General features: G+C 37.5%; 1 protein-coding gene and 1 long non-coding RNA gene across 3 annotated transcripts; one reads left to right on the top strand and one right to left on the bottom strand.

The window, feature by feature from the left end:
• The first annotated feature begins 613 nt into the window (after positions 1-613).
• LOC136259017 (uncharacterized) lies at positions 614-10,594 on the top strand. Of its 2 annotated transcripts, none has more exons than XM_066052424.1 (2): positions 614-700; positions 8,315-10,594. In XM_066052424.1, exon 2 carries the CDS (start codon positions 8,372-8,374, stop codon positions 10,229-10,231), a length of 1,860 nt encoding a protein of 619 aa, XP_065908496.1. In that variant the 5' UTR covers positions 614-700; positions 8,315-8,371; the 3' UTR covers positions 10,232-10,594. The 2 variants fall into 2 exon arrangements, with proteins under 2 accessions (XP_065908496.1, XP_065908495.1); XM_066052423.1 differs by having other exon boundaries at positions 657-700; positions 8,275-10,594.
• On the bottom strand, positions 1,494-2,761 carry LOC136259019 (uncharacterized). Its single transcript, XR_010703160.1, has 3 exons — positions 2,679-2,761; positions 2,533-2,587; positions 1,494-1,651 (listed from the first exon to the last, which is right to left on the bottom strand). It is a non-coding gene; the product is annotated as an uncharacterized lncRNA (long non-coding RNA).
• Positions 10,595-10,606: the final 12 nt, after the last annotated feature.

Genomic DNA, 10,606 nt, shown 5'->3' with positions numbered 1-10,606 from the left:
TAACTGGTAAGTTGATAATATATTTTTTTAAATGTACTGTAGCTATGTTCATCTCCCTTGTAAGGTTATGGTGTAGACCACACATTACAACTAATAACCCACCTAAGTGCAATCATTACAACCACTATGCCATCTAAGTGCTAACCATACAAACCACATTTCAAAATTACCTTATAGTGGAACATCACTAATAGCTGAAACATCACTAACTAACCACATGGGCCACCCTAACATCTGGTTAGTGGGCTTCTGTTGTTATTAAACAAATTCACTAGTAGCTACATGTGACAGCTATGTGAGATGAGTAGAGGGAGGACATGAAGGAACCCATCCAAGGACGTGCTACAAAACACTAGCATAGAGTTGCTGCCTTGCTGGTGATATTAAAATAAGAGAATTTTTATCAAGCAATTAATTTGGTGATATTAAAATAAGAATTTTTATCAAGCAATTAATTTCTATCACTATACGTATTGATATACAAGAACAACTGCATCGCAGATGCTTCTTCAGTACTAATTGCTTGTGTAACAAAACCACCAACAGGTGGCCTGTGGATTTGTGGTGTTCCAAATAAGGCAATACTGCACTAGTTTCAGCTTTGGCACTTATCAGGTAATAAGCTCCTGTATATACCTATGCCATAACATGTAACTCTGGGCTCTGGCCTGTCAACCTTGATTTTGTGAGATACTGACTGGTATGTAAGTTATACATCATGCTCCTGTGTGTTGATATAAATTTGCAAAATACACTGCCTCTCACATACTGAGTAATTCTGTGCCAAACTTTGTATGCACATTGTAGAATGTCAGAATGTCTATATATAAACTGTCAGTATTAAATAAGCCATCACTATCCTTGCAAGCAAACATGCAAGATTGTAGGCATAGGCTTGCCCTTCACCTAGTATAGTTACACCTGTTGTATAATGGGTGTGTGTGTGTGTGTGTGTGCGCGCGCACGTGTGTGTGTGTGTCATATCCAACAATTAAGCGACTTTTTTAAAAAATTATTTTTTTTTTGTCACAAGATACACGCGTCTACACTGGAAGCGGATTTTCAAGGCTCTGTCATGGAGCGTCAGATAACTTTTAAACCTATCCCCGGGTTCTAGCAGGAATGGCCAGCATGACATCTACTTTCACGTAAAATGTAACAGCTTAATACGGCCTTTTTCATGGTACAAAGTAGGGGGTTTAACATTACACATAAAACCATTGGCAATGAAAATATTGGCTCACCCCAACAATCCAGGCACGAACTTTTTAACGAATTTCGGTTATACAAGGCTAGATCGCTCCTTGCTTGAATACTTCAGCTAGTTATACCGTTCGTGACGAACGTTTTACATGATACAAATAATTTTATAAAAATCACCATCTCAATCCAACAGTCGCATACCCCGGCTAAGCACTGATTATTAGTGACGCGCGCGCTGTATTGCGTGGGCGAGTTGCAATGGAGAAGCATTCCGCTCGTGAATGTTTAATTCATCAACTTTTCAATGCTCAATAGGCCTTGTACATCATACTAATAACACGATAAACTATTTTGATCACGTGATCCAACTTTGTACATGTAATCAAATAAATATTTTTAAAAATGGTCATTATAAAACTTTCAAGTTGCAGATCTCCAGCATGTAAACCTGTGGAAAAAATGGTCACATTTTAACTGGTGAATTTAAAAAAATCTTTATCACGCACACACTACACACACACACACACACACACACACACACACATACACACACACACACACACACACACACACACACACACACTCACTCACTCACTCACTCACACACACACACACACACACACACACTACACTACACTACACTACACTACACTACACTACACTACACTACACTACACTACACTATACTATACTACACTACACTACATATTTACATAAAAATAAAACACTACAAGGTATGGTAAGGGTTGTTTACATTAGTTAATTTTGCGGTCCACCACATATAGCTACAAGGGAAATGTGTATCTGTGATCAAGAATTTAATTTAGATTCTAATATAATTAGATGGTCAGACTACCTTTGTCAACTAGAGATGAACTGACTTTTGGTAAAAAGCGAGGGGTAGCCAATGCCTTGGGACTCTTGTACGCTATGTGAGAAATCCAATCAGAAATACACAAATATTTTAGAAACCAAATCTTAAATCCTAAATCATGTAAAAATAATGGAGAAAGTGAGTTTAACAAAGTAGACAATGATAGATCACGAATAGCTAGAACAAGATGTAGATCAACAACTGTACAGGTAGTTACTAGTTAGCAATCTCACTAAATGCTTTAAAAATACATAAAGATTGGAACTCTCGTACACACCATTTGGGTGCTTTGCGTGGGCGTTGGCAACCCCTTTGGTACACCATTTCGGTGTTTTGCATGGGCGTTAACCCCTCGGAAAAATAACAACAAAGGCTATACAGAAGCTGAGCTTGTACAGAAGATGAGCCCTGCACAGCTACGTGGGCTTCTTTGTACAAAGCATACACCGGCTCACCTTATTTTCACATTGCCCAATCATCATCATGGATGCTTCCACCTCCCACCGTGCACTAAAGTAATAGAAATATCATTAAATAATATAAGCATTAATATTATTATAGCATAACACAGCAGTACAATATTACAGCATGATAAACAAACCAAAGTATTTATACAGAAAACTACGTCCTAGACATTTAATCGTCTTTGAGCAAGGCCATTTTAACAAAGGCGCAAATTGTGCGTGGGCGGGCAATTCATTACATTCTGTTCGCCATTCATAACTATCACTGGCAAACTAATGTATATACAATATCAAAGAACGTATATATTTAAACAGTTGCATGATACTTATAGGCTGTTTTTTCACTGTCAACTACTTCTTGTGCGTGGGCGGCACACCAGCCCCTCCCCTCTGCACCCTCCCACCCACCCCATATATGATATAGGCGCTATACAGGTAAGCATAGAAAAGTTGCTAAATTAACAGGCTTTTGTAGAATCAGTTGTTTTTTTAAAATTCTAATTGAACAAACAGTACATTTTCATACTATAGTTGAATGCATTAAAATATATTGAATTGTTATATATGTGTGTGTGTGTGCGTGTGTGTGTGTGTGTGCACGTACGTACGTACGTACATATGTGTATGCATGTATGCATGTACAAGTATGTGTGCATGTGTATAAATGTATATATGTACATACGTATGTACGTACGTACGTACGTACGTACGTACATACATACATACATACATACATACATACATACATACATACATACATACACACACATACGTACGTACGTATACGTATATATGTATGTATGTAACCACTCTATTTGTACAGAAAGCCACTCACATGTCACAACATAAACAGTAAGGTATATTGTTTCACAAAACTTTACAATGTATGTAATACGTGATGCATTATCCATACATAATAATATTATACTGCAAAGCAGATTATTAAATTTCATGCAAAATAACATATCTGTGACACAGTTTGGCAATTCATTAAGCCATTATTAAAATTAAAATTTTACATAAACAGAACAAAAGCAACCTGCAACAAGTTACCTTTTGACTGACTATTAGAATGAAAACGAAGTGAATTGTACATGTATGGCATCGTCAAGAGTACTCTCACTCTACTCTTGGCCTAATGCATACAACCATTGCATTGTTTTTGTCAGCAGTCTTTCATTTCTATGATTAAAGTAGCCTGCATAGGCTGGGAGAAAGAGAGGGATACTTCTGCTCACTTGGAAAACATACTATATACGTAGACACACACACTTTTAGCCAAAACAAACCAGGCGCATGCCTGCAGGTCAGCTGTGGGCATGCCTAGGCATTTTACAAGCCATTAGGGATCATTACAATAAAGTGCTTAAACAAGAAGCATCATCACCTAAAAGTGTAAAATTAATTCCGTCATGCATTTATAGTAGGGGTCTAATTTGCCACTTTACTTATATATTGAATAGCTATTTGTACCTACAATTCCTTACTTTTGATACACTTGCCTAAGCCACTTATTATTAATTTTATGTTTCGGATCAGGAAAGTTACCCTAAACCAATGCAGGTGTGGAAGTTTAGCATTCATTATTCATTTAGTACAATCTCACATGTTTTATAAGAGTTAACTGAATTCTCTAATTGCTCTATTAGAGTGTTAGTGTTTTGATCTTTCATTAAGAATTAAAACTCCTCCCTCGACAGTGAAGTGAATTGCTAGTAGTTACATCTAGCCTGCTTCCTGTCCTGTGCCTGCATGGCAATGTAAGCAATTTAGTTTATTACTTCCATACAATCATCACTGATTAAAAATTGAGATAATGGAATAATGATGAAAACCTACATGATGTCATAATAATGACCAAATTTAGGTAGTGATATGAAGTATAGCAATGCATTCGGGGGATATGAAACATGAATTGCATAAAATAAGCAACCACATATTGGGCAATAAGTGAACTTAACTCTGAAAGTGATTTGGGCCTAAGCAACTAGCTATAGTGTTTGTGCATTGCATGGCACAAACATGACTAGCTACCAGTCTCATAAAAATAAGTGTTAGCAGACGAGACACTTTTAGTGGGTGCATGAGTGATCATGCGTCTGTGCAACAGCATACAAGAAGATGGAAATAAACCCAACTCAGCACACTGCACCACTGTTTGCATGCTATGGGTTAGCAATCTCTGAACAAGAAGTCACAGAAAATTGGGTTAGGTAATCCAAAGGCTGCAGCACAAATTGCAGTCAGATCTTCAGTACCAGCTAGTTGAACAGAATCAGTTAGGCCAGTGCACTCCATGCAGAACAATTGCACACTATGTGAGAGAGATCGCAATAATGGTGTTTTACTTTTGCAACTTAGGTAATCGCCGGTTTAACACCTCTTTGTAGTGGTGCACACTAAATAGAACGTTTCTTATGTTACTTGAACTTGGAAATAGTGTACAAATAAGTGATCAATGATAAAATATGATCATGTTGGATTAGGAGAAGAGGATATTAGAGTTACGGTAAAACTATTTTTTAAATCCCATGATTGTATTTTATTGATGATCCCAAATAGTGTAAGCAACCAATTATTGTCATATGGATTACGAAGTGCTGCAACTTTGGAAATGAAAATCGCATGGATCTCCAACTTGGATCATAAATAAACTCACAGGCTCTTCTTGTTATGTGCAGTTTTATAGGCACCTAGTATATTTTGAAGCCAGGAGCGTTTGATTGCAAAATGAGATTTAACAATTATCGTCAAGGGAAATGGATTATCCGGCATCACAGCATTCAATGTAATGCATGAATCAGTTTTCACTTCAACGCCTTATAACCTGGTTACAGTGGATGATAAATATTATTTTACAATACCCCATGCTTAGTACGCATTCTCAACCATGAATTCAAAAAAATTGTAGCATTAACACCAAATACCAGGGCAGTATGATTTTTGAAATGAAACACAGATATACGCTAAATAAAGTTATGGCACACAAAATGGGTGCAACAGTTCCCTGCCATGTTTATCTACAATAACTTCAGTTTAACAGTTCTCGTGAAGCCATCGCTTGCATACACATTGGACACACTCTGTGTCTAGTTCAACATACATTTCAAAGCAAATGCAGCATTGATTTGCATTTTCAGTCAACTCTTCTGGTGGTGGCTCAAGTGATTCAAGGTTAGTTCCTGGATCTTCATTGGATAGCAATGCTTATGTGGATGATGATTGTTGTCCAACGTCTTTACTATTGCATCTTCTGATACTTTTCATCTCGTGCTGGATTTCCTAGCCGACAGTTGAGTATCCTTATTAGCCTTCTTTTCTGTTCTTTTCCTGCTTGCTTCTTTCCTTTTTTCAGCTTTCTCTTTTGCAGCTGCTTCTTTTTCTTGCCTTTTCTCTCTCTCTTTTAGCCTTTCGCTTAGCCTTTTCTTTCTGTTCTTTCTTTTTCTTCTCCTGTCATTTAGCTAAAATTTGTGCACACTCATCACCAGTTAGCACCCTAGCACCAGGTACATGCTTGCTAGCAGCAGATGTTTTCTTAGTTTTCACAGGAATATATTATATCAGGTAAGATGATATATACCTTAACTCTCCCTCACGCTCTGGGGGAGGCACAGCAACTGTACTGGGTGAGGTACCTGTGGTTGAGTTGAGCAAGAGTATGGTGCACACATTTGATTACTGTGGCTGGGTTTGTGACTTCTCCATAGTCAAGAGCTTCTGGGTTAAAGGGATAGATACCACTTCTTCTAAACCATGAACTGATAACTGTTGGCAAAATTGTCTTTTCCCATGCTTCATTTAGAAGTGCAGAGAATGAGTACTTGGTAACAACTTTTCCTGGGTTCTTTTGCATAATTATAATGACTACAAGCCTCTTGCCAATTCTGCTTTAATGGCTTAATTAACAACACAGGTGTGTAACAGCTGGCTCTCATGCTAGTATGGGGTGGCAAACAAAGCAATATACTCCATTGTCTCTTATCAATTTTGGCTGGTAATGGGAGCCATGCCCATCTAAATCAATAGAAGTGGTTGGCTGGCAACTACATGCCCCAGTAGATGTTCCTTGAGCCACTTTTTAAATAAGTATGTATCCACCCTCCCTGTGTCACTTAGTCCATACCTGGTATCAGGTACTTCCCCTATAGTCCAGTCATGATTCAACATTTTAGCATCACAAATATCACAAATGGGGGGATAGCTTGACCTCCAGCACTCACACAGGCAATAACTATGACTTGTGACTTGTTACCAGACATTCTGCTACGTACCTATTTCTGCCCAACACTTGTAACAACTTTGGGAGGACTATGGTCAAAGGCATCCCTGTCTCATCAGCATTGTATATCTGATGTGGCTTGTCTATCAGGCTGTTTTCAGGTAGTGTAGTTTTAAGAAGGTTGAAATGTTCAGCTATTATGTTTTTGTTTACACACTCTATTCAGACATTAGTTATTGGATCTCCTTTACGAAGTGCAAGCGTCGGGTGTCTTCCATAAATCGACTGTACCAGCCATGCGATATTATTCTTGTCTGGTAGTATCAGGCCTTTATCTTTTTGACAGTTTTCTCTATCAGCTGTGTAACTTGCTTTTGGTTCCTACCACATCCAACTCTAGCTGTTTCCACTAAAAACTTTGAAAGTTCACTTTCCTCAGTTTTATTCAGGCATGGCTGAGGTCCAGAATTTCTACCATGTACTACCCTTCCTGAAATTCAATCTTATAGTGTCATTCTAGGTACATCATACTCACGTGCAGCACTGTAAACTTTCATACCACCCTTCACGGCTACAATGGCATAGATCATTTGCTGTTCTGTCCATAATTTTCACTTCTTAGGAAGATTCATGACTATCACTGCTGGTGCGGATCAACTTCGAGGCCTGCCACGTTGCCTTCTCTTCCATTTGAGTACACTGTTGCTACTCCTGAGGTTGCTTCCTAACATCTAGTGGTAGCATCAGACAGCATATCCTCATAAAGAGCCAGATATCAATACAAAAGATGGAAAATAACCTAGTTTACCTCGCTATATCTAGGAATAATATCCGAAGTCTGAGATATTTACTGTAAACGCAACCAGTTTTATTTTCTAAGTTTTTATGATGATAATAGGTTACTGATGATAATTGGTTGCTTAAGGTAAAGAACTTTATGTGCCCTCCGATTGGTCCTGAGCCTGGTTTTATAACTCAGTGTTGACTTTTTCACCCAACTCCCTATCATCTAACATGCATGTATTTACATTTGGTCACCATGTCGGCAGCACCCCAGGATAGGAGGGTGCAGCACAACTGCTTGCTAATACTGACAAGAATGATCATCTCTCAAGGGCAGAAAATCAGTAATTGACAGTACCGTACGCAAGGAAATTTTGACATAAGAAAAATTTGACGAATTCAGACTTCAGCAGATTTGACGAATAAAATGTTGACGAAAATCAAGGAATTGTAGGCAAAACCTGTACTTTTAAGGGCGTTTATAAACATTTGACGAATTTAAATTTGACGAATTAAACGGATTTGTCAAATTCGTCAAATTTTTTTAATGTCAAAATTTCCTTGTGTACGGTAGCTTTTTTTCCCAAGAGATTTTTGTGCTGCGTCCCAGTGAAACCTTATACTTCACCCCAATATTTTCTCAAAGTAGCCTATAAGTACATATAAGCTGAATTTTAGTTGGCTTGCCTCACGCCTTATAAGCACATTCTTGTATCTTTATACTCGGGTAGTGATTACGCAGTATCGTTCAACTGGTCTGATGTTGTACAGGAGTGGAATTATCTCATAAGTTTTACTGGACACTAACTATTGTCATCAAACAATTTGATGGATCAAGATCGAGACAAATCTCATGTGGAGTCACTTGTCAACCTGTTAACACTTCCTACAGAGTTGTTAGTTTACATCATCTCATTTTTATCTTCACTACATGACAGGGTAAAACTGAGGTATGTTTCAAGATGGTTGAGGTATGTGATTGAAGGCACACCATCATTGTGGAGGGAGTTTGTGTGGCCTTATTATGACAGTAGTGAGGAATGTAGTGTGAAGGAGGTGTTGAAGGTATGTGGACAACATATCAAAATGTTATCCTTCCCTTACAGTAAAGTAACATTAACAAGACTGGTAGAGATGCTGCAGTATTGTAGTAATGTACAACATCTTAGTCTACCATCAACAAAGTTAGATCCTGAACAATTAAGAATGACAATACATCATATGGGATGTCTACAAACACTAGAACTTAAGGTGGATAATGATAGCGACATTAAACAATTATTTCTTAATACTGGTCAGTTGAGAGAACTTACAATAATTTTAAATCGTTGTCGTTTTGATCTACCTCCAAAGTTGTTTAAGTATTGGAAGGAATCACAATTCAAGCCTCCAAGTTTTAATGTGATTTCTTCAACAGATTATAGCAGTACTGAAAAGTTAGTTAACTATGCTACTCAATTTACCACCATTCCTACTGGTACTACTGCTAACTTCAGATTGTACAATAGACCTAGAAAACTACCTTTAAACCTATTTCATACACTGCCATATTATCAACTACAAGTTGAAGGATCTGGTCAAGTGACCATTCCATGTGTGAAACTAAGTGACTTTGGTATATTGGGATTGGACAATGATGTAGCATTGATGACTGATTGTCAGTGTGGTGGAAGGACATTGTGTATGGTGATGTATCTGGAGAGGCATCAAACTCATGATTACATTGTGGACAAGACCATGGACTACCGTATTGGTAGATTTGGCAACCTTAGTTGTGTTACTCATTTTGATCTTTCTTGTTGTTTCTCACTTCGCTCTGGTCACTTGGAACAACTAGCTGTTGCTTGTCCTAATCTTCAGAGACTCAACTTGCAGGGTTGCTACCATTGTTTGGAAAGTCTACAAGGTCTACAGACTATTGCTAGTCACTGTCACAATCTACAAGGACTAAACTTATTTGGAATATGTACATGTGTTTCAAAAGCGGAGGATCGGTCCAATCAGACACGATTGTGGGAAATATTGAGCAACATGAAGCTGATCCACTTGGGAGTAGAGTTTTGTGTTTTGAGATTAGAAGCTGCTAACAAGGAAAAGTTGATTTGTTTGTATCAGAAGTGTTGGACTATTAGAGGAATACAATGTTCTGATTGTGATTGTGAGCATGAGGAAGACACCTTAATGTTATCCTATTTTCCATCACTAAACTATTGTTATTTATACCTAGTTTACCAATCATCACCCACTATTGTAAAGGATGTGATTAGTAACTGTACTGAACTAAAAGTATTCTATTGTGTTCGCCTTCATCTATCATTGAATTTATCTCATAATCATAATCTACAACAGTTATACATTGATTCACCATGCACTGATGTTCCTGATCACTTCATGACCTCAGTTTCAGCTCATGGTGGACTGGAACATGTATTTTTGAGTATAGGATATTTGACATTTGAAGGTATAACATCTCTTGTGAGGAACTCTCCCAAATTGATGACGTTATATTTGTGTGTAAACCATGTGGATGGGAATATGGAGAATTATAATATCCCACCAAAGAATATGTTTTGGAACAGAAAATTGTTTACTGCTGGTCACCGTATGATAGACGTTGACGAGTTTGCCAATCTAGCAGCTTTATGGGAACAAGGCATGGATCTGTTACCACTTTGGAGGAGGGAATAAGTACATTCTAATATTCATTGTATACACAACATTGAATATTGCAATTATACATTTGTGACCGGATTTGTGAAAAAGTACCTTTCCACACATTTTACATACCAGCAAACAAAATGATGTAACACTTGACTCCTATACTGATCAACTTGCACTTAGTCACAAAATGCAACCAGATACTGTAGTTATACTCATGGAAAATTTCAGGCAATTAATATATGCCATGGTCAAAAAATTATAAAACTTCAAAGTTCAAAAAATGGGTCAAAATTTGTGTGTGAAAAGGGTACCTTTTTGCAAATCCGGTCACATTTATTGGTTGATTTGTAGTAAATACACCACAGTTGCAATTTATTAATATACTTTGTTGTAGACAGTATT

This window comes from Dysidea avara, chromosome 6, assembly GCF_963678975.1.
Source record: "Dysidea avara chromosome 6, odDysAvar1.4, whole genome shotgun sequence".
Lineage (NCBI taxonomy): Eukaryota > Metazoa > Porifera > Demospongiae > Dictyoceratida > Dysideidae > Dysidea > Dysidea avara.
This window is presented reverse-complemented; position numbering and strand designations above follow the sequence as displayed.